Below are 25,236 nucleotides of genomic sequence, written 5' to 3'. Positions count from 1 at the left end.
AAATAAAGTTGATGTAGAGTGGGACGTAAACCATATATATATATATATATATATATATATATAATTATTATTATTATTATTATCCCTGTCAATGTCTGATGAAAAAAATTGCAATGGCGAGAAATGGGGTTATGTAAAATCGAGGATGGGAATAAAAATTGGATCATATTGTTTAAAAATTTACCCAATGAACTAGGGGGAAAATGTGTGATCGTTATTTGTTTTTTATTTTTAGATACAATTTATTTACTGGTATTGTTCTATGCAAACAATTTTTTGCAAACTTGTGTTGTCATTTGATTGCAACTTTGCTTCTTTCTTTGCATTTGCAAATGTAAATTATTTTAGAGATTTTATGCTTTGAATCACTTAATCATCTGAGAATACCCTCTAATCAGCCTAACATAAAATCTAAAATATTTTAACATTATCTGTATAGCAATGTTCACAGGCCAGCAGAAAATGATGTTGAAAACAGTATATAACATGTAAAACATCTTTCATTTCTACATCACTTTGCAAACAATATTTTTCACCTTCAATCATACCCTTATGTCCCCAAAGCAATAGACCCTCCTTTCTATTATATCTCTAATTGTGCTTCGTAGGCACGATTCGAGTATCCCAAAAGTTTTTTGCTACACAGGGCATTTGTCCTGAAAACAATTTTCAGTACTTTAGCTTTAATAACCAGTTATCTGGTAGTACTTATTACACCTGTTGAAACTGAAGTAAAAATGCAATCATAATTATCTAATGGTCAGATTAAATAAAAATAAGTCAAAATTTTTAGATTTTTTTTTCCGGGTGCGCAGTACTGGTTGACATTATAACGTGTTGGTGCCCTTTGCCCCTAACAGATAAATTATTTTTTTGTATTTTCACAAAAGCTTCCTCCACTTTTGATTTCATTAACTTGTGCTTGTACCTGTAAGCATCCTATCGCCTTTTCCCCCCTTAGAACTATGTCACTGAATGAAAGGCATCTGAATCCAAAATACTACAAGTTGCTGCTCAATTAAGTTGAGAAGCATTATTCTTCTAATGAATTTTGAAAAATTCAGTAGTTAATTGTCATGAAATTTTGTCATTTTTTAAAAATTATATCTTTGCTGAGTAAATAACATTTAATTTAAAAACATTTCATTCTAAAACTGAAAAAAAAAAAAAAAAAAAAAATCTAGTCATCAAAAGTGAAAACTATTTTCATGATTCTTTTAGTGATACACTGGTTTCTATATACATTATCTACTGAATGTTTTGATGAGTACATGAAAAAATCATGAACCTCATGAAATATAATCTTCAATATTTTACATTTTGTTCTCTAATTCCCCCCCCCCCCTAATCATTTTAGTAAGTGGCTTTTTAATGATTTTTTTAAAATTAAACTTCTTTTGTCTGTTTCATAGATTTCTTTTAAAAACATTGTTTTAAACATGATTTGTAATTTATATATATAAAAAATGTATTGATTATAACAAAGATGAAATTATTGCAGGTTTATACCTATTGAACCCAATGTTTCATCTCTTTATACTATGAATTTGTGTCCACTTGGAACAACGTTGACTGTAAAAAGAGACATGATGACTGGAAAAATTTTAGGCTTTACAGAAGTGAGTTTGGAATTTCAATATAGATTAATTTACCTGTGCTCTATGATTGTTTCAAAGCATGTAGAAATATAACATAACCAATGATAGTATTTTTATACCAAACAAAGCACAAATAAGGGCCCCCTTCTTCAAGGAGATTTGAGGAGCTCTCTCCCTTGGCAATTTTTCCGCATTGAAGTTCAAAAAATGCAATGTTAGGCAATCTTGGGTGATGTTAGGGGAAAAGTGGTTCAAGGCATTTTCTCACCCTGGACTTTCTTGGGGCAATTTTGCTTTACTGAAATTTGAAAAAAAAAAAATAATAATTTTAGGCGATATTTTATAATGTTAGTGGAAGAGCTCTCCTCCAGAAATTTTCGGATTAAATTTTTAAAAGCAAAATTGTGAGTGTTCTCTGATGACAACAGGGGGAAGGATAAAATTCGGAACTCTCTCTCAGAAATATTCCATAATTAAAGCTCCAAAAATACAATTTTAGATGATCTTTAATGATGCTAGGGAGATGGGTAGGGGATCACTGAGTTATGCTTAAACCAGGGCTGTGGAGTCGGTGGGACTGATTTTGGGCTAAAGGAATCAGAGTAGGTCGAAAGTATGCCAACTCAGATTCTGGGGGGTTTTTTCCTTTAATTTTCGCATCGACTCTCCTTACATTTTTTAAAAAACTGACTACCAATTAAATAGATTAAATATACAAAGACCTACTAAAAAGGAAATAACTCATTGTGGCAATTAGTTGGCTGGATTGTTCATCGAACTTTCTGTAACAGCTACCTATGCCATCTCCTAGTTAGCTTTTTTTTTAACTTTATTTAACTGATAGCAACTTTCAGCAAACAGTTTTGTTGCCTAACATTTTCTAAGTAATCACTTTTAAATAAAAATAACAATATATTTTTTACCTCGATCACAGTTATGAAATAGTAAAAGGAATGTATGTATCGCTTGAGCAAGTTGGGAAACTTCTGAGGGTGCTTGGTAAATTTAAATTCAAGTAAGTGTTGGTATAAAAGCATAAATCCAAAAGATCCGATAAAATATAAATGATTTTTTATAATCTAAAGAGTTTATGTAAGAAAGCTTGGTTATCACTAAAGTGTACAAAATAAAATCAGTACATGATTTATTGGTTACAACGCTCAATAATTGTACTTTATCCTAAAATCTTCATATTAAAGTTAACTCTAAAGCTGCCAGTAAAATTAAAAATTGGTACAAGAAATGTAAGCATAGTAAAAGCTATTCGTTAAAAAGCTGTACACCGCCATATTTTGTGTAAAATTTGCTCCAGACGAACAGTACCCGACCTCTCCCTGCAATATAGTGCAGTATATTTGTTGAAATTTAGGGTCATTCCATGAAAATGTCAACCTGCAGGCTAAAATTTCAGACTCAATCAATAATTATGTGTTATACATAATTTTAGAGATAACATTCTTAATTTTCGAATCTCGTAAAAGGTTTTCAAAGGTGGATGCCGTGAGTAGAATAATTACTGCTTGAAGATTTTTAACAACGAAATGTAAATTTTAACTATAAAGCATTTAAGAAACACGACCTGTAATTTTTTAAGCATACATTCGATGTAAATAATTTTTTTTCAGTTATTGCTTACATTTTGAGATTTCAGTTTCTTTAATTTCTTTCATTGAATTTCAATTTTTTTCTTGTTGAGCCTAATTTGAATTCTGTGTTGAACAGCCTGTTAGGTTCGTCATAAAATTTGGTATTTTTATAGGACTATAAAAAGAAAAATTTTGCTTTATTCTCTTCAAAAGAGCTTCCTAGAATGCATCTGAAATGTTATCTTTTGCATGCTAGTTAAATATTTAAAGCACTGAAAATATACTTGATGTTAAAATTTCTCTGTTTATTGTTTTAACAGGAAGTGAAAGATATTTTTCAAGGTACATACAATACGTCTACATCTTTATCTCGTACTCCTGGCCCTCCTGAGGCTGGTGTTAGAGGCAGTACCAGCAGTTATCCTTTTCATCCTGGTGGAATGGATGAACCATGGTTTGATCATTTGAGTTCTAAAGATCTTAATCTTGATCTATTTAAAGGAGGTATAGTGTTCCATATCTTTTCTACAGAATTTGATATTCTTTTCTAATGTAAATGTCTTCTTTTTAATTTTTGTTTATATTAAGCATTGTTAAGTATTTCCCCCAGGCATTTTTAGGAGAGTGCTGCTTCCTGTCCCTTTTAAAGCAACCATCATTGCACTCTGCCCTCTTTTTTGCATCACTCAATGCATTCTCTTTGCCCTTGAAAATGGAAAACAATTGATCACAAAAGAAAGTCTTTTACAAAAAATAAAGATTCACATAAACCTGACTGTAAAACAAGCCTCCTTCATTCAGGGTTGTTTGTGATCCAAAATTTTCGGCATTTCCGAAAATTTTGGGTTCATGTTCCCAAATATTTTGGTCTGGCAATATTATAAAACTGAAAAAATAAATTTTGTATGACTATATGAAAAGTTTTTATGGACCTGGGAGGAGAGAGTCAATCTTTTAAAAATTTCAGTCTTCAGGAAATTTTACTTGAGTCCACTTGATTTTAACACCTATAAAATTACCCTAAATTGCCTCAATTCCTCAGCTGATGATTGTTGGGAATCTTTCCACATTCCGAGGAATCGTTCTCATTTAATTAACAATCCTGAAACATACTTTTCGCACTTTCGCTTCAATTTTTCTAAATGACTGCAATTTGATATGTGTTGAACTATTGACTAAAAAAATACATTAATTTTTATGTTTTCTTCAAAGTTTTTGATATATCTGTAACTAGATAGAACAATAATGATAAATAGATGTGTGTGTATCATGCAGTAGAATCCTTGATTTTTCGTATTATGTCGAAATCATGATAAAAAAAGTGCCAAATGGAAAAACATAAAATTAGGTCAGAGGTTAAAAATCTAAGCATATTGTGTAAAAAGTAACACTTACCCAATGAACTAGCAGAAGAAATGTGTTGTTTTTATTTGTTTTTAGATACAATTTTATTTATAACACGTTCTATAGTTTTTTTTTTTTTTTTTGACTTGGTTGACATTTGCAAATAAAAAATATTTTAGAGTTTTTATGCTTTAAACCGCTTGATCAGTTGTGGACAAAACCCCCATTATCTCTTATTGGACTTCATCACTAACATTCGAAGGAGGTATTAAAACCAATATTGAAGAAAATCGTTATTTGCTGAGACAATACAATCGGCATTGACTTCCATAAGCTTTTCAAGAAGAGCATCATCAGTTCTGGGTCTCAATTGTCAAGAAGAAAGATTGTCTGTAAAAGGGATTTCCTCTGATAAAACAGGAAAAACATTATGCCAAAGCGGTTTCTGTCCAGTGATTCAGCTTGTATTAAGTGTTTAATTAAGGCTAATTGTCGGAACTTGTTTTCCTAATTAGTCGAGGCGAAACCCCCTGCTTTTAGTTTTAGGTTTGAACTCTAGTTTATTGTTTTTAGCTTAGCAAGTGGTGCTTTTGCCCATTGTTACTCTATATTGCATGTACTGGAGCTTAAACATTCTCTTCTAGTTCATAGTTAAAATTTTGGTCTTTTGACCATAATTAATGAATCCTCCACGGCTGATGAGCTCTGGATTCACTCTTTATCTATTCCTACTTGATAGCTGTTTGCATTTTTCCTTTTTATCATCATTTATTATTTATAATTTGTTTAATATTTGAAATTCTGATTGCTTAATTTTATATTTACTTGGCTTTTTAGTTTTGCTGCGTTGCGCATCTATGGGCTCTTGGTGTGGTCTTTTCAATATTTTTCACTTTTATTATTGTTATTATATATATACTATCATGTTTTGTTAATATATATATATATATATATATATATATATATATATATATATATATATATATATATATATATATATATATATATATATATATTAACAAAACTTGATGGCAAAAGTAATAGTGCTTTTCGTTGCTAGTTTCTGCCTCAGATCATTTATCCATATGTGTATCAATGTGTACATAAAAGGTGCAATAATAATCTCATAAAAACTTCTATTGAAACAACTAACTGACTTACATTATTATGCAGAATATCGTGATACGCCTCCTGGTTTCAAGTGTGGTATGAAATTTGAGAGAAAAAGCCATGATATTGCTGACTACATTAAATTGCAACCCCAAAAAATCCATTTATCAGATGTTCTTGCCCTAGACGATTCAATTGATTTTGAAATTTTTAATGAACCTGAAGATAAAATCGAGGATGAAGTTGACTTTAGCAAGGTAGTATGTTTGTAGTTATCCCAATACCATGTTTTCATTTTCAAAGGACAGTACAAATAATGGCAAGAATAAAACTGTCAAAAAAGTTTTTTTTTAATTTCTTTTTTAACATGTTTTTTATTTATCTTTTTATCTAAAAATCAGTTTAATTTCATGTCCATAAAGAATTTTTTGCACATATGATACTTAATCCCCCCCCCCATCAGAAAATAGCAGTGTATTAACTTTGATTATTAAAAAGCCTCCATTCAACTTGCCACTAAAAGTTAGCATTCCTGTTACTCTTACAATATATTGGTTTTTGCGATCCCTAGTGTTAATATGGTTAAATCCCGTTTCAACAATCTTCAATTAACCACAAATTTTGTATGTTGTAACTAAAACTTCAATGTATTGGAACTAAGCAATGAAAGACAATTAAAATAGGAGTGTTCATTTTTCTTGAAATGGATATTTTATCATATTTGTGTTCGCTGTAAAGAGCTTTAACTATGCTAAGTTTCAGTTTCATCCATATTTCGAATTACTGCTCGGAGTCGCATCCTCCAACGGTGTATCGTTTCTAGAATTTGGGTTGGGGAGAGGAGCCCGACTAATTTCAAAGAAGCTGGAGGCTAGTGTTATGCTTATATGGAAAATGAAGACTATTGGGAAGTAAAAATGTGTACTTCAAAGTCCCTCTTCAACCCAGAAATAATAATAATAAAAATAATCTTCAAAAAGAACGGGACTCTCATTTCAATTTGTTTTTCTTGGATAAAAAGTTGATAAAATCAAAAATAGAGGAGAAGGCTGTCTGAACTAAAATTGATATTTGCTGCTATCTCTTTTTTAAGATGGCACCAATAGGGACAGAAGAGTCAAAAAGTGTGTGATTTGTGCTTTTTTGGTGCAAGATTCTGGATGAAAGTTTTGTCCCCTGTTCTGTAAATACTTATGTAAATACTCCTTTGTTCTCAGAGTTCTTGACAGGAAATTTCAAATTAAATTGTGTGAAGTGCTATATATGTGTTAAAATCTATCTTAATCTATATTCTAAAATATTGCTCTGTATTAATGCCCAAAATTTTGCTTTTTGATAATGAATGATTTTATCTCACTACATGTTTAGACTGTCAGTTGTATTTAGTTTTATTGTACTCAATGCTGTTGCTTGAAAAAGAGGTATTCAATTTTTACTTTAGATAGGCTGTTAAGGAATGTTTTGCTAGTCACTTGAAAATTTATTCTAAAATTTAATGAAGTATAATGTGCTTTTGCAAAAGTTTGCCATTAAATAAGAAAAATTGAATATATTCAGATATAATAGGAATCCCTGAGTTTCAATGCAGCTATGTAAAGAAGCACATGGCTATTTCATATGACTGAACATTTGTACTGTAAAAAAAAATTTCGTAATCCCTAACTCAAATATTTTACTGTAAGTTTATAATTAGCTGTTTGTTGTGAACTGTACTATAGGTGGCGATAAATATTTTACATTACATTAATTTTATCAGCCTTTTTCATGTTTTTCTTTTTTCTTCAATAAATTGAAATTTTTAATTTATCATGTTCATTAAGCTAACTAGCCATTTTCTTTGCTTGTACAAAATGCAAAATTTATCTCTTTCTTAATAATAATTATTGTTGTGTGCATTTGTTTTAATCTTTTCAGTTGCAATCTGAAACAAGAGTAGAATCAACCGAAAATGATGATACAATTATGAAAATTGTGAGTATGCATACTTGTAAAAGATCCTAATCTTTTAAAATACTCTTCTAAAAAATTTTATGTTTGTGTCTCTCTCTCACTTAACTACTACATCAGTATGTATCCAACAAATAACAATTCTTTCTAGTAAACCTTCAAGTTAAACGTGATTTTTTTCATGAATTGCATTAATTCAAAAATGTTCAAAAATATTTGTATCTTTTGCTAAGTAGACCTTTGGTCATGAATATTCTGTTGCATGTGATGAACTGTAACGTAGTAGTTAGACATTAATTAGAACAATTAGTGTATAAAAGGGTCTTTGTAGTTAACATCAGTACAGTTGGCTCTCTATTTAACGACTTTCAAGGGACCACAAAAAATCATCTTTAAGCAGAATGCATTCTTAAATAGAATGCTTCTGGAAATACGGTGGAGTATCTGGAACCATTAAAAGTTATCTTTAAGCAGAGAAAGTCATTAAATAGAGCATCGTTAAACAGAGAGCCAGCTGTATTTACTAGATTGTTATTTTATGCAATTGAATTGCATCATTAATATTCACTTATCTCTCTCTCTCTCTCTTTTACTTAATTTTTCATACTTATATCTAAGTTATACACTTAAAAGCATTTACCTATCTTTAATTCCAGTGCGACTATCAATTTTGACTGAAAGACATCCATTTTTATTTATTTATTTATTTATGGAAAGGCTATCATTAAGCAATGCAAAAAAAAACACTGAAAAATGTATTCATTGCAATTATAGTTTAACTGACTTTTCTTTTCTACTTCCTGAAAAAAAAAAAGAAAAGAAACTTTCACAATCTTCCTTGTCAAACTACAGGCAATAAAAAGAATTTCATTTTGTTTGAGTGTAAAACATTAAAAACCATAAAGTTCTTGAAATAAAATATTTATTTTTGCAGGCTTCTTTACCAGTTTTGAACATTAGTGAGGCTGTTATTAAAAAGTCTGTGCAGTATGAATGGGCTGTTGTTGAAAATGTTAATATTCCAGTAGATGATTTTTATGAAAAGATTCCAAAAATGGCTTTTTCAGTAAGTTTCAAGCATGTTTTTGTGTATTAATTTTATTTAAAAAAAATTGACATAATAACTATATATCACTATAAATATTTAAGAATGTTTGTTTCTTTACGAAAAAAAAAAACTTGTGGACACCACATAACTGGCTTTTATGTTAAATAAATATGTATATTATTTTTAATTAAAATTGAGGCAGATTGTTGCAATAATGATGCCCTATGTTGTAAATCAGAGGTTCCCAAGCTTCAGACCTCCGCAGGCCCCCTCCAAAAAAATTATGAACTTTGAGGACCCCCCCCCCCTCCCAGCGTGCGCAAAAGTAAAAATGATTTGACCCAGTGAAATCTTTTTTTTTTCTAATATATTTTTATGTGTTTTTTTCTTTAAATTTATTTATTAATTGTTCTGTATAATTTTCAGAGCTCTTGTCTGGTTTTCCTTTTTTACATTATTATTTTGAGTTATGGAAGTAAAATTCTAATTGAAATTTAATTAATAAAAATGTTACCGCTAAATTTCTACAATAAGTAAACTAATAAAAATGAACTTCTGAAGTTTGTTAGCCTAGTTTAAGTGTGTTAATTTTTCATATGAATTGTATTTTTAAGATTTTAGATATTAACTATGGTTTGGGCAAACCTACCCTGGCAGCATCGTAATGCCGTGATTAGGATCTGCATAGCCTTCACAATGCTTGCTAAAGATTGCCCCAATTATAGGGAGCTACGGCCCTCTGCTTGCTATCGATCGCCAGTGCTGGAAACTGCAAGCAGTTTCATTCATTGCGATCAATGCATTATTAATGTTTCTAATGAAATTATAATTCCAAAATAATATGCTTACCATTGATACAGAAAAAGACATTAACTAATTCCACTTGCACCTGTGCTACAACCTTGCTCACCGCGTTTATTCATCAGCTCACCACATACAAACTACATCAACAGAATCCAGCAGGTGCAGGTTCAACACTGTATGAATTAATAATATCAATATATTCTGTCCACTAAATATTTTAGGCCTTGACGATTTGGGCAGAAAGGATGATTGTCCAAAATTTAGTAACTGTATGAAAATCTCAAGCTTCAAACGTTTACTTTCATTTCAAATGAATTTGCTGAACAAACACATGCACATTATGCAATAAATTTGTAAAACAGTGGTACTGCATAATTGTTAAAATCAACTGCAAACTATAGCATTTCATCTATTTCAGACTTTGCTTGAAATTTTGAATGTTGACTAAATTTAATCTTGAAATTTTTGAAGCAAAAGTTTTATTTAAAGTATAATATCCCAGCTGTAAAAATGTGCCTCGGTGTTTGCATTTTACTTAATATAGTTTTGTTTCAATATGAACTTTGTCTTGTACACAAAATTAACTAATGTGTAGTATGTTTACTTCTGAGAATTCCGAGGAACTTCTTTATTCCTCATCGATGTGCTTTCTTTTTAAGTTAAAATATTGTTACTTGTCCTTCAATCTCAATTATGTTTAACGTTTTAGCTGAATAGCACCGCGAACCCCCTGGTATGGACTTGTGGGCCACAATTTGGGAAACTCTGTTATAGATAATAATGACACTAGAGAATTTTTCATGATTAAAAAATTCAGAGGCCATGTGAACCTTAAAAAAACTAAAACTGACTCTTAATTTATATTTGCATCAGTTTCATGGCCCCTGAAAGATCCATTAGTTTTTGCATAACTCCAAAAAAGTGCTAGCTTTTTTTTACTGCTATTGTTATTATTTATTTATTTATTCATTTTCATTTTTTGTCATGCCATAAAGAAATAATAAGTTTAAAGATAATTTAGGGGAAAAACAATTGTTATCTGCAAGTTTGCTTTGAAGAAAAATCTTAACAGTTGTCCTAAACCTAAATATCATTTGTGTTGTTGTTATAAAAGTTCACTTTTGAGATTATTTTTCTTTTTTAAAGTTTTTAATTCTCTAATACACATTAAATTTTTTACTTGCAGTGGCCTTTTGAACTTGATGTTTTCCAAAAAAGAGCAGTTCTTCATCTAGAGAAACGAGAAAGTGTGTTTGTAGCAGCTCATACTTCTGCTGGGAAAACTGTGGTTGCTGAATATGCTATTGCTTTAGCGAAAAAGAATGTGACAAGGTTCGTTTTCAAAGCAGTTTTTATTGAAAATGTAGTTGCCTGTAAACGTATAGTGTTTATGTGAGTGTGTGTGTGTGTTTGTTGATGCATTGTAACTCAAAAAATAAATTTACTTAAATCTAAGAATATTACATTATTGTTCATTTTTAGCTTTAGATGTGTTTCTTCAAACTTAATTTTATGATGAAAACATTTATTTACCAATAAAATCTATGAATGTTTTTTTTTTTTTTTTTCAAACTACTGCAAAATATTCTTTCAAACTTTGCATTGAATTATCCCCAATTTTTACTTTACTTCACTTAAAATGTTCATTAATTGTTTCATGATTTTTTAATTTTTAAACAAAACCCTGTTAATGTTTTCTAAATTCATTTTCCAGAGTTATCTATACTTCACCCATAAAAGCTCTTTCAAATCAGAAGTACAGAGAGTTTAAAGACAAATTTGAAGATGTTGGACTCATTACTGGTGATGTTCAAATAAATCCAACTGCCTTTTGTTTGATAATGACTACTGAAATTTTAAGGTATAGTACATCATGAACTTTTCTTACATTTCTTTAAATATGCTAAAATTTAGATTGTTAATTATTTATTATTATTTTTTTTAATTTATAAATGTTGGTTATTTTTCAGTACTCCATGCTGCAGGAGTAAACTTTTCTGAGGCTATATTAGAGCACCAGAGTTTTTAAATTTTCATTGACTCATCTTAAATACACATCTTATCTGTCCCTGTTCTTTGTGCATGTAGCACTTTTTAGGTTTTTTAATTCAAGTTTGTGATAAAGTGTTATTTTCAATTTGAAATTCTCCATTCTTTACTGTATATGCTAATATTGTTTAATTTTTACTAAATTTTTTTGTCATATTTTCTTAACTTTAAAATTTTTTGCTGAAGTATTTAACTATTTTTTGCTTTTTGATGCCTGAGCTTTTCAGATTTTTCACTCATTTGAATGTAATCTGCATTTTAAGTGTGACATTAATATAATCTGTATGTGTCAGTAAAGAGGTTTTTCAACAAAAAAAAGTGCATAAGTGAAAGAGGTGTATAGATTTAACACTCTGCCGTATTTTCATCTATTCAACATTAATGTCAAAGAAAAAAAAAATACTAATAACTTTTCATGCAACACCTTTGTTCTTTAAAATTCCTGTGGGGATGTATAATGAAAAACAGTGCACAAAACAAATGATGTATCAATGAAAGATTACTGTCATTCAATGTTATGTATTAAAAGTTTATGCATATAATGTTTTTATATTTAATTACTTTCAGGTCGATGTTATATCACGGTTCAGATGTTGTGCGTGAATTGGAATGGGTTATTTTTGATGAAGTACATTACATTAATGATTCTGAAGTATGTATTGATATTGAAATTAATACTCTCTCTATGATATGATGAACACTATTCAAAACTTATTTATCATTTATAGTATCAAAAAAACTTGTATAATACTTGTTCTTTGATGTTTTGTCTATAATTATAAAAAATACGCTTGTTCCCTCTCAACTGCTCTTACTAATGAAAATTCTTTGTAACTTCGTTCTTATCTTTGTTTTGTTCTAACATTCTTTGAATTTGTTAAAATAAAAGACTAAAACCCAAGTGCAAACCCTCGGGTCATGAAGAAATTTTGAACCAAATTTCAAGGTGCTATCGGGTCTCTTTGATGCAAGCCCGCCAAAGACAATATTTCACAATTTCTTTGACATTACTTTTCACTTCCTTTTACAAAAAAGGAAGTATTGTATTCGTGAAAAAATTTTCACTCAAAAATCGACCTTAATTTACATTTTACTCATCCCAGAATTAATGTTGAATTTTTTTTTTCGACTTGACCACACATGGATAAGTGTCTAAGAACCTATAGACACGCAAAATATCCATTTTGACAATTCCTGAGTTAAATTACTAGTTTTCTCATGACATCTGTATGTACGTATGTATGTGCATCGCATAACTCAAGAACGGTATGTCCTAGAAAGTTTAAATTTGGTACGTAGATTCCGGATGGGGTCTAGTTGTGCACCTCCCCTTTTGGGTGCATTCGGGTCTTTCTAAAGGGGTCTTTTGCCCCTTTTTTGGGGGAAAATCATTGTTAATTTCAATGTAAACTCAGGTGGTGTTATAATTTGGCGGACACTTGGCGATATATCGCCAGTCTTTTGGTCGCCAAGTTTTTTTGTCAACTTGGCGACAAATTTGGCGATTTTTTTTTTTAAATCAGATTACAATTTAGCCACTGTTGGTGATATTTAGAGAGTAAACTATTGAATCACATTAAAATTGCCAATAATGGGGAAATGACGTTAAATTGGAGTAAAAGGAAATCATGTGATGCACACATCAGCTCGTTTTTTTTAATGTGTTAAGAATTCCAGGGTTACTCTGCTGTGGGAGCCCTCTTTAGTAATTAAAATAGTAAGGTGACCACCATACACTTAGCAGCAGCTGAGTTTGAAAACCATAATAATCCTGAGAAAGCTGTTTTCCTAGTTGACTTCCAGGCTGGCTGAACTATTTACTGGACCTTAGGTGGACTCTAAAGTTCCAAAAGCAAGGGACAGAACTTCCCCAGCCCAAAGAACCAATGACTCTTCACTTTGCTAAGACTTGATTCAGCAGCTCAAAGATGGAACTGTCAGAGGCTGGAGAGACTCATCGGAATAGCCTTAAATCCGAAGGTCCCCTCAACCACTATCTACCCTGTTCAGTTAGTGTGGCAGCTTTAAGAATGAGGACAGGCCATGATTATTTTGCCACACACCTCCACCATATTAGTGTCCTAATATCACCAAAGTGCCACCTATGTGGTTACAGAACCATGAACGCAGAACACCTGAAGCCTCTGCCCTGGAAAGTAAAGAATTCCCGTACAACCTTTTCAGGTAGGCCCATGTATACTGGTCAGTGTGTCATCTAATGGCTCAACTACCAAGGGTGGGCATCTTCTAGGAAGGAAGGAAGGAAGGAAGGACTTTTTTTAATGTATAGAAGTAGCTATTATATTTCTCTACCTGTCTAAATTCTGGTTATGAACAATTAGGATGTTAATGATTGCTTGGTAATTTAGGCAGTTTGATAATTATGGCATTATACAATTTTGTTCTAAATATCAAGGTAAATACTTTGAAAGCTATAAATTTATTTTGAAGTTTATTATGTTTTATTTTTAGAGAGGTGTTGTGTGGGAGGAAGTGTTAATTATGCTTCCTGATCATGTAAATTTAATAATGCTGAGTGCGACAGTGCCAAATACAGCCGAATTTGCTGACTGGCTTGGGTAAATATTTTTAATCAACTTTTTTTTTATAATTGATAAATAATTATATTATAACTAACTAATTTAACCACTGAATTGAATTTTGTAGAATAAATATACAATAAAAACCTAAGTATTGTCAGATTTGAAAAATAGTTCCATTGAGTTTTAGCAAAATATTGAAGGAAAATCGGATTTCCACCTAGGAAATATTGTTTTTAGTTCCTTTATAAACTGTTTTCAGTTTTGTGAAAATCTGACTTGTGAATAGTAAATATATATGTATGCATATATGGTACAATGATATTTGTTGTCTGTTACTCTAAAATAGTGTTAGTTGAAAGTTTTGCCTATGTGAGTTAAAAAATGATTTCTAACCAAGTCAAATTATATATTAGAAGCATAAATTTTACTTACCATATATTATTTTATCCCTAATTTTAATGATTTATTCTTAAAGTTATTTTCTGCAAAATTTAACTCATCGCAATTATCTCATTATTCATGCACACCATTCAATTAATATATATTTATTGCACAGTCTTGAATAAATTTTCATTTTGCTTTCCTACTTTTTTCTTCAGAAAATAAAGTTTCTGTAACACATTTTTTCTTGGTGTTTTTCAAAAGATTGTTTTTATTTCAAATTTTTAAAATATGCAACATTGTGATATACTTTTTTTTTAAAAACTTAAATGTTTTTAAAAATTAGTATTTTTTAAAGCTGACTTATTTGTATCTGAAATGCTTCGATGCTCATGCTACTTATTTTATTTTTCAGTCGTATAAAAAAGAGAAAGATATATGTAATAAGCACACTGAAACGACCAGTGCCATTAGTCTATTACTTATACACAGGCAGCGTTGGAAAATCTGGAGATGACATGTTTCCAATTATTGATGAACGTGGGAATTTCTTAGACAATGAGTAAGAAAATTTGTGATTATATTTTGCTGCATGAACTTGCAAGATCAAAAATAAAAAACATTTTAAAACCCATAATTATTTTTAATTAAAGATTTTTATTTTTGCACTGTTATGCTACAGTGCTTGATAAATCAAATATCAATTAAACTATTTGGAAAATTTTATATAAACTTGCAAATTCATTTTGGGTGTCACCCCAGACAGGTGACACGTGAGGCAAACCATTTCCCCTCCCATTGTGACACTACTGTATATATATATACAGTGGCACCGCTGCGTAGGGGGTGGTTTGCCCCGTGTGTCGCACATCTGAGGGTGACACTCAAAGTAGAATTCCAAGTTTTTGAAATTTACAAATTCTTATTATTAATTATCTAATCTAATCTAATTTGTATTATGATATTTTGTTACCTAATCCATCAAACGCTGTGGCATCACAATGCAGGGGCGCTTGCACTAGGCGACACGCTCTGGAGGGGGGGGGGGGGGGGCTGATAACAAATTAGATTTCAAAATTTATTGAAAGTATAAATCCTCAGAATTTTTCTCCAACATTTCAAATTTTATTTAATCAATCAAGCAGAGTAGCATCAGAGGAGGAGGGGGGATTGCACCTACTGACATCCTTTTGGAAGTGTCGCTCAAAATGCATTTAGGGGTTTCTAAGAAATTGAGAGCAACGATTCAAAAACTAAATAGAGATTCACAGATTAGTCATTTTTCGTTAAGTCATTCTTTGTTTCGGTATTCTACAGAGTTGTTTTAATTGCATTTGTAGAGTTATTTCGTAAAATTTTGTGTCCTCTAAACGTTTCTAAAAATTACCTGCAAACGAGAATTTAAGAATGCAATTTCAAAAATTCCCGGGGGTTGGGGGGAGGACTCCCAAACCTCTTCAACCATGAACATTCTCCAAACCAAAGATAGTTCCAAATGCCTTTTTAAAACTATAAATTACACATTTTCCGGGGGTCACCCCGTGAATCCCCCCCCTCCTTGTAACATCACTACAATTTGTCTAAAACAGCATTTTAAGAGCTACAGTTTTGAAACATTTCCAAAGCACTTCCCCGAACCTCTTCCCCTCCTAATATTATCAAAGCTCATCTAAAATGCTTTTCAAATCTACAAATTGAAAAAATTTCCAGAAGAAACCCTCGCACCCCCTCCCGCACCATGGAGTGAATATTATGCCCAGGATTATGTGCATAATATCTTTAACCAGAAAAACTGAACCCTATTATCTATCCCTGTGTTTGAGATATGTTTGAAATAATTAAGGGACTATCTCAATTTCCTTCAACCCGTTACTATTATTATTATTATTATTTTTATTTATTTATTTATTTATTTATTTATTTTATTTTTTATTTATTTATTTATTTATTTATTTATTATTTATTTTTTTTTGACCTTACAACGGTCCTAGGGCATAAAAAATTTTTCATAGTTTTTATTTATCTTTGGTACATTAGCCAACTTAAAAGTTCCATGCAGCACAAATGTAGTTGTTTCTTAAAATTATAATATGAATTTCATGTTTACGTAGAACATTCAAAACTTTTTTTTTGTCTGTGTGTGTTTGTAGGGGTGAGTGACACCATTAATTACCGCCTTGAGTGTCACCCATGCTAGATATGCCTCTGATATATGTATTGTACTTAATTGATTTTAAAATTTACTCTACATTTCCACATAATGAGTTGCTTTTTTATGTATAAAAGTTGATTCAGCATATAGTTAATAGCTTTCGCTATGTAACTTAATATTTAACCAAATTTAATGTGAAGAAACATGAAACAAAACATTGTATTTTTTTTGCTGCAGATATATGAAAGCTTCTAAAGCTAAGAAAGATAGAGAGAGTAAAGCAAAAGCCACCACAGGTCCAAAGGGCCCTAAACAGTACATAACTCCAGCTCAGGTGAGTAAATTAGTTTTTTAATGTTTTTTCTCATTGTGAGATTTTTGATGCTTAACATTTTATTCACTTGGAATTTCAACATGTGTAACAATTACAAGCCATTTAAAAATGTATCTGAAGAGGCTATATCTATTGTTAAAGGAGTATGCAGTTTAAAAAAAGATGAGGGTCATTCCATATCAAATCGATCAAAAAAGTAAGATTTTCAAGCTGACCCCTTCCAATTTGTTTTTTAAGTTTTATACAGAGATAGTGTTTGGTAATCAAAGTAAAAACCTAAATGTTTAAATTTTTAATACAAATATTTTTTCATTGGGAGTCATTACAAAAAATCGAATTTTGGTAAATGAAGTAGCTTTTGAACACATGTAGCTTTTGTTCTAATTGCACTACATGCAAAAGCTTGATACTATTTTAAAGCTTTTAATGACTTTTAAGGGATCACAAAAAATTGTCCTTAAATAGAATGCTTTTAACACTATAGTGGACCATCTGGGACCATGAAAAGTCGTCGTTAAATAAAGAAAGTCGCTAAATAGAGCGTCGTTAAGCAGAGAGCCAACTGTATATATTATACACACTATTGTGCTTTTTTATTTGTGCCGATTTTCATGTTGGGACAATTAGGGGGTCGGCTATAATTTAATGTTTCATGCAACAGATGTTTGATGATAAATTGAAAAATAATGATATAGCAATGTTTGGCAGACGATAAATAATTTTAAAATTTTATTTGCTCTTTTTAAAATATCGTCTGCAGAATTACTTACAGATGCCATTTTCCATCGTGGGGTGGTCCCACGTTTGAGTCCCGGCTCGGGCATGGATGTACTTTCTCTCTCCTGTCCTTGTTCTTCCTTTGTGTGAATGTGCTGTTATGCTGTGAATGGTTGCCTACCCTATTAACAAGTCCCTATGGCATGTGTGTATTGTGGAAGTCGGACTTGGAACCAAATTACGGCACATTTGGAAAAGTGAAGCAGCGCACCCCAAATTGCCAGCCTTGCCGGCACAAGACAACAACAACAAGGTTCTCATCCCAATGAGTTGAATCGACTTGTTAGTTGATTCAACTCTTCGGGACATTGCTAAACGTTCCCTCTACACACAAGTAAATTTGTTGAGTCAACTCGGTTCAGTTTTAACAGCATTGTGGGATATTTTTAGAAGAAAAATTGAATCTATGAAGCTACCTTGTGTGAAGACAATGGAATACTCTAGTCAACAAGTTAACCAACAACTGTTTTGAAAAGTTGATTCAACTAACCACCTCGTGTTTATAAAGTCCTAATATAATGCTACAAGTAATAAAGAGCTTTTGGAACTTTCTTTACTTAAACATGTGATTGCATTGCAGTTTTAGTCTGTTGTAAGCAAAAGCTACCCAAACTTTTAATTTTTTGGAGGTTAGAAATTCTTAATTTGCTGAATAGAACTTTAAATTTTGCCGAATGATCATAATTTTGCCAAAAAGAACTCTAAATTTTGCCGAATGATGATAATTTTGCAGAATCATCAGACAAAATTTGTTGAATAAGGACATTTTTGGAAGCTCATATTGGCCTCCCGTGACCTTCTATCGAGGCGCACCTGGTTTTAATCCTTTTCATCTGCCATAACATTGTGCCTGAAGATTTGAGACCAGTTTTTACTCACATGTAGAAACTGGAAGGAGATATAAAAAATTGCAGAAGCAGAAAGCAACCTAGCAAAGCATTGTCAAAAAGAAGTATATAATCATGGAAAACTTGTGTAATTATTTTATGTAACATACTCATTGCACATCACATTGAATGAATTTTTCATTTTTATCATGTTGTATTATCAGCATGATTTTGATACATTTGGGCACACATATTTGACTTTCAATTGATGGCAATTGATTTTTGGCCCCTCAGAGTAGCATTAAAGTTTAAATTATGCATGATCCCAGTGTTGTCCCAACATGAAACTTGGCACAAGTAAAGAAAATAACAGTTTATATAAAATATTTTTTCAGATTTTTAAAATTATAACTTTTGGAAATACTCAAGGTCAAAGTTCAATTCAAATGACCTTCAAAATGAAAAAATTATATTTTTGCATCATGTAATTTATCATTTTAAAAGCTCTAATGTAAACTTTCAAACTATATAAAGTTCAAGTTTCTAACTTAATTTGTTCCAGAGCTATGGTCAGGCAAATATGAGCCGGTGGAGCAAAACATTAAAATTTCGGCCCCTTGTATCTAAAATACTACAACAGCTAGAGGGTCATTTTTTTTAAAACCACTTATTAAATGCATATGAACCTACAAAATATTGTTATAATCTGTGAGCACTCACTTTTTAGGTGTGTGAGTTGATATGGAATGACCCATGAATGAGAAAGAAACAGGCAAAATGAAATCATTTTTTTGATGTTAAAGTGAGGTTTTTAGTACAAAAGGATTATTTTTCGAACAGAAATAAAAACTCAAATGTTATTGAAAAAACTGGAGGTTGAATTCAAGAACCTATTTTTTATAACTTCAACAAAAAAGGAGGGGAAAGGGTAAAATAGAATTGCAAAAATGTAAGCTATTAAAAAGCAAAAGCCAAATATTTATCAAAAAGCTAAAAATTACATTTAAGAAATATTTTTGTATAATAAGAGCGAGTTTAAGAGCAAAAACTGCAATAATAAAATTTGTTATGTATTATTTTTATGTGAACTCATTTGTATTTAAAACATTGTGTATATACAAGGAAAGAGGATATATTTTTGTATTGATTGTAACCAAAATCAAATGTTTTGACTCTATTTGCCCTTTTATAATTTTTGTTAATCATTGGTGCATATTTTTATGTATATTTTCCCTATAACCATATAAAATCAAATTTAAATGCTTAAATTCATTTTTGTAAAAGTGTCACTAATGTTAATTTTAAAATGTCGGCAACTATGGGAATTGAAAGTCAAATTATGAATAGACTAAAATAAAATTGTAATTTTTAAATAAATGAACTTGTTTTGCTAATGTTTTGAATATTTCTATGAGGATAAAGATCACAGTCACTTGGGAGAATTCTTAATGCTTTGTACCAGCTGAATAAAAATCATGTAAAGTGGCTCAAATAGCACAGCACAGCAATTTAACTTGTTCAAATTAACTAATTATCTGAATTAACTGTTCCCCTACCTTTTTTTTTTTTTTTTGTACTTGCATATTAACGCATAGTATTGCTAAAAGCTTTTTTTTTCCCCCAATTAGGAAAAGAATGTATATATTGGAATTCTTGGATACCTGCAAAAAGAAAATCTTCTACCTGCTGTATGTTTCACTTTTTCAAGAAAAAGATGTAATACACATGCTAAAAGTTTGAACAGCAAAGACTTGACAACTCAAAAAGAAAAGAATGAAATTGTTAAATTTTTCAGAGATAGCATTGACAAGCTTAAGCGAGAGGACCGTGATTTACCTCAGGTTTGTTTAAATTTTGTGTAGTTAATTCTTTCTGTTTCCTAAACCTTTTTGAAACCAAATTTTCATAGTATAATGAATATTTTCTTTAAAATTTGTGCAAAAACTTTTTTTAGATAAGAGTCATGGAAGATCATCTTAAACGTGGTTTTGGAATACACCACAGCGGTATTCTACCTATTCTCAAAGAAGTGGTTGAAATGTTGTTTCAAAAAAGCTTGGTAAAAGTAAGTTTGGCAAAAAATCCTTTCCCTTCTAAAGATCTCAGAAAAACAGAAGCTCCAACTCTTTTGAATGATGTGAAATTTATTCAAAATTTACAAGTTCATTGGAACAAGAGTGTTTTTACCTCTTATTTTTAATCTTATTTTGATCGCATCAATAATTAGTGCTTTTCTTTCTATTGACTGATAAAATTGAACATATTTAAAGTCTTAAATTTCGTAACGGGTATTTTTCCATACAAGTGACATCTATGTTTATATATTACATTTAAGCAAACATGTTCCTCCTTATATGTAGTAATTTCTAATTTTTAAAATGTAGCTCATCACCTTAAGATGCACTGGCTTAGTTCTCAACTGGACCAATAAACCTCTTGTTCAGTTTGACAAAGTACAAAATTGTTATGTATCATGAAGAAACATATTTTAATCATTGATATATAAGGCATGAATAGATTTAAAATACAGTATAACTTCAATTTAACTATACCCGATTAAATGATTTCCTAAATTTAATGATACATTTCATTGGTCCGGAGCTGGCTATATTAAATGCCTATGCTCCTTGATAACGATAACTTTTTCCACTCCCTTGACAATCGTTAAATTGAGGTTATACTGTTTTTTTTTTTTTTTTCGAGTTTGAATTTGCTATAATTGAACAAATGTTGCTTTTCAGGTTTTATTTGCAACAGAAACATTTGCTATGGGTGTAAACATGCCTGCTCGGACAGTCATTTTTGATTCTGTGCGCAAGCACGATGGTCAGAGCATGCGAGATCTTCAACCATCCGAGTTCATTCAGATGGCTGGACGTGCTGGTCGACGAGGCCTTGATAAAACTGGAACTGTTATTGTACTTTGTAAAGCTGATGTACCTGATTCACTTTCTCTAAGAACAATGATGCTGGTAAATGTTCATTGCTGTTTGTAAAATATTTTATTAAATGGTTCGTCTATGATCTATAATTCAGCTAGTTATTTTCTTGAACTATCATTTTTAAGTGCATGAGGAAATACTGCTCATCCTGTTGTTTAATTTGCATTTTCAAACAGCATTTTTGCCTGTTATTTAAAATTGTAGTATTATTCTGATTTTTCTTTCTTTCTTTTTCATTGTGTGTGTGAAGAACTGATTGATATGTAGTATTGATGCAATATTTCACTTCTCGGTGTATGGAAGTTATTTTTAGTCTTGATTTACCGAAACTAAAGTTGTCAGGAAAAAGGCAAAAACTTGAATTAAATGATATAATTTAATAAAGTTTAAGCATACATAAAACATCATGTTATAAATTATGTTATTTGACAGTGAACATCCATCTTTGATTTCATGAGCCATGGTGAAATTGGAGCAATTTCTACTGAAACTTTAAAGTACTTTTTCATTCTATTGTTGAGGTCAAGATATGATATAGTCACTATTTTTTTTTATCCTGGGCAGAAAATTTTGTTTTATTTTTTCTTAACTGAAAAAGAATAATTCTTTTTATACATGTTTTCTATTGCACTTTACATTAGTAATATTCCAGTACAATCACATTTTATTTAATTAGAAAATAGTCAAATGAAATGCTTTAACATGTAAAAATTTTAATTAGTGATTTATTCCCAGAAATATTTTATTCCAACTGAAGCACTTTATGCCTATGTAACAAGGGCGGATACAAGGGAGGAGCGGTGGGGGCGATCGCCCCTCCCTTGAGGGAACCTGACCTGGTAATTTTTCAGAAATGAAATCCTGAATTGTAAGTGCTGACCCTTTTTGATGATGTTAAGAGAAGGAAAAGAGTTCGAATCTCCCATTCAGAAAGTTTTCGTATTGAAGTTTCAAAAGTTTACAAGTCCGCTCCCCCCCCCCCCCCTACCATTTTACAAAGTGTAAGTCACAAAGACAGGATTTTAGAGACATCAAGAGTAATGTTAGGGGAAAGAATGGGAGAAGTGACTACCCTCTGGTAATTTTTCGAAAGTGAAGTTTCAAAAAAGCGCAATTTTAGACGACCTTCGATGATGTTAGTGGAGGAGGGAGGGTTCAAAATGTTCCCCTAGAATTGTTTCGAAACTGAAGTTGTAAAATGTAATCTTAGAATACCTCTTGAAACAGAAAAGGTAAGAAATACTTTCAGGAACCTCGTTGGCTAAATCTTTATATTTTAGTTGATTTACTTAAAAATTCTGTGGCACCCCCCCCCCCTTGCAAATCAGATATGCAGTAAGAGGTTAGTTGAAAAACCAACCGCCCCCTCCTTGAAAACTTTCTGGATCCGTCCTTGCTATGTAATCCTTGAGTTCTGTTTAAAATTTCTTACTTTTCTTTTTTTCTTTCTTTTTTAGGGTAAACCTGCAAAGCTGCAATCACAGTTTAAACTAACTTATAGTATGATTTTGAATCTCTTAAAAATAAAAACTTTTAGTGTTGAAGATGTCATGCAGCGATCTTTTGGAGAGTCTAATAATCATAAACAGCGTGAAGGATGGGAAAAAATGCTGACTGAGGCTTCTGAGAAATACAAAGCTCTACCCCAATCTGAATGTTCACTGTGTAAAGTTGACATGCGAAGTTATGTTCAAACATTAAATAAAGTCAAAGTCATTCGCAAAAATATTCTGGTAAGTTTTTTTTTAATCAGATGTATAGAACTTAGGTTGCATTACTAGTGTATACAGAGAACTCATAATCACTTTTGCTGCATTACATATTTCAAAATTACTTTTTAATAGGGATATTTGCACACTGTAATATTATCCAATATCCTCTCGGTTTTAACCATCTATTGTTAAAATGTTCATTTTCTGACTTATTAGCTATGTTATTTATTTAGTTAGTGTAGGTTTTTTTTAATTATTTTTCCTTTATTATTAATATTTTAGCCTGGTATCATAAATAAGTAAGCTGCCTGGGTTTTAAATGTAACAGGCTAATCCAAAGAGTGGAGCAAGTAACAAAGAATTTCTCCAGATGTCAAGCCAGAGATTTCTCTTTCACTCTCTCTCTCTCGCTGTGAGCATGTGACAACTATTTCACTTCAGCTGTCGTGTAAAAATTTTTTTTGATAGTGTTGCAAAGGCGTTTGTGATTTGAAATTTTACGTGAACTGTAAAAAAGTACAAAATTATTTCCTTGGAACATGTCAGGATTTCATAGTTCCTCAACAATTTTTTTTGAAAATTAAGTATGTGTGTCAAAACGTTTCCTGAATTGCTACAAATGTCATGAATGCAGACTTCTCATTGCTGCAAAAAATATTTTTAACTCCCAGTTTAAAGATTAACTGAGCATATTAAGTGTATCGGCTGCAGTTGGTTTACGTTCCGTCTATAGTGACTAAGCTCCGAATGAGAGTGAATGAGCCTCTGGATTCTGTAGCTTTGCAGGAGTCGCAGGCAAGTTAGACTCATAGTACTTGCTTATAATTCTGTCTTACCTTTCATCATGCTTGCAGCAATACTTTTGGAGCTTTCTTGGGAAAGTAGAAAGGTGTCAAGCTTTTGTATTAAACTTACAGTTTTCTCTGAAGGGTCCAAAGACACGATTGGCTTTTAGCCAGGGAGATTACTGAATTCTTCAAAAAGATTTCGGGATAGGTTCAGGAAGGTTACTGAATTTTAGCGGAAAACATTCCTGGTTTTGGCAAGACATTACTGGCAGAAATTGGGCGCATCAGCTGCCCATTATTTTCCAGAAATATTTCTGAACTGTTTTTACAGTGAAACATGCCCATTTATCAATCTCATATGTTTTAAAATCGGCTATACTATTTTAAGCTCTATTAAATATATATTAATTTGTTTCTATCAAAATAATGAGTAAAATATTATTTTAATCCAACTACTTCGTCACAACAACGCGTGGGTGGGTCAGCTAGCATGTTACTAAATAATGATAAAAAAGCTATTGTAGAAATTAAAATAATGACAGATTCGACTTACTAAATGTTTAATACTTTATAAATTGTACAATTTTTTCAGACAAAAAACTTGCTGTTTCTGCATGACATAAAGATCATCTTAAAGGGGGAAAATGCACATAAAATACTATTTTGTAAACATTCTTTTTTGCTTTCAATCTTGATTGAAAATAATGAATGAATATCTTTTTACTTTTTGGAACAAAACTTTCAATCAATTTTTTAATTTTCTTTTATACATATATGTATATATATGTGCACTAGAGATAACAAAAGCAGACCTTATCTAACTGCAAAAATATTTCAGTTCTATTTGTTTTTCACAATTAATTGTTTCCATATAAAATTAATTTGTCTTGCATACTGTTTGTCTAAAGGTTTTCAGATGCAGGTGAACCTTTTTTAAATATTTCAATTGTCTAGTTAGCATGCAAACTTCAAATAAACTTTCTCCAGTGCAGTTTCTTGTGAACTTTAAATTTGAAAAAAAAAAAAAATAGCGTTTGCTTAGATAATTTGATTGCTTAGATAGTTATTTAATGCTTTCAGAAATAAAGTTTAAACATTTTACAACTTTTGTCTAAATGGCAAATTTAGTTTGGCAAATCCTTTGTAAAATATAGATTTGTACGAGGAACATTCAGGCATGCTTATTTACACACATGCAAGCACAATTTGAGCATTGTTTATGTAGATTATGATGATGTACCAATTTTACTATGTAAATCACTCATTTATATTGTTGGCGGGTAAGTGTAGTACT

The 25,236-nt window shown here is 31.0% G+C and overlaps 1 protein-coding gene across 1 annotated transcript in view; it reads left to right on the top strand.

The window, feature by feature from the left end:
- The window catches only part of LOC129221292 (SKI2 subunit of superkiller complex protein-like), a 43,146-nt gene that overhangs the window by 717 nt on the left and 17,193 nt on the right, over nucleotides 1–25,236 (top strand). The window contains exons 4-18 of the mRNA XM_054855751.1: nucleotides 1,502–1,619; nucleotides 3,505–3,688; nucleotides 5,702–5,895; nucleotides 7,553–7,609; nucleotides 8,520–8,651; nucleotides 10,624–10,769; nucleotides 11,152–11,298; nucleotides 12,054–12,138; nucleotides 13,959–14,065; nucleotides 14,826–14,972; nucleotides 16,800–16,896; nucleotides 20,129–20,341; nucleotides 20,455–20,565; nucleotides 21,242–21,472; nucleotides 22,900–23,175. Of these exons, the coding sequence (XP_054711726.1) occupies nucleotides 1,502–1,619; nucleotides 3,505–3,688; nucleotides 5,702–5,895; nucleotides 7,553–7,609; nucleotides 8,520–8,651; nucleotides 10,624–10,769; nucleotides 11,152–11,298; nucleotides 12,054–12,138; nucleotides 13,959–14,065; nucleotides 14,826–14,972; nucleotides 16,800–16,896; nucleotides 20,129–20,341; nucleotides 20,455–20,565; nucleotides 21,242–21,472; nucleotides 22,900–23,175 (2,245 nt within the window). The remainder of the gene's footprint in view (nucleotides 1–1,501; nucleotides 1,620–3,504; nucleotides 3,689–5,701; nucleotides 5,896–7,552; nucleotides 7,610–8,519; nucleotides 8,652–10,623; nucleotides 10,770–11,151; nucleotides 11,299–12,053; nucleotides 12,139–13,958; nucleotides 14,066–14,825; nucleotides 14,973–16,799; nucleotides 16,897–20,128; nucleotides 20,342–20,454; nucleotides 20,566–21,241; nucleotides 21,473–22,899; nucleotides 23,176–25,236) is intronic.

This window comes from Uloborus diversus, chromosome 4 (genome assembly GCF_026930045.1).
Source record: "Uloborus diversus isolate 005 chromosome 4, Udiv.v.3.1, whole genome shotgun sequence".
NCBI lineage: Eukaryota > Metazoa > Arthropoda > Arachnida > Araneae > Uloboridae > Uloborus > Uloborus diversus.
This window is presented reverse-complemented; position numbering and strand designations above follow the sequence as displayed.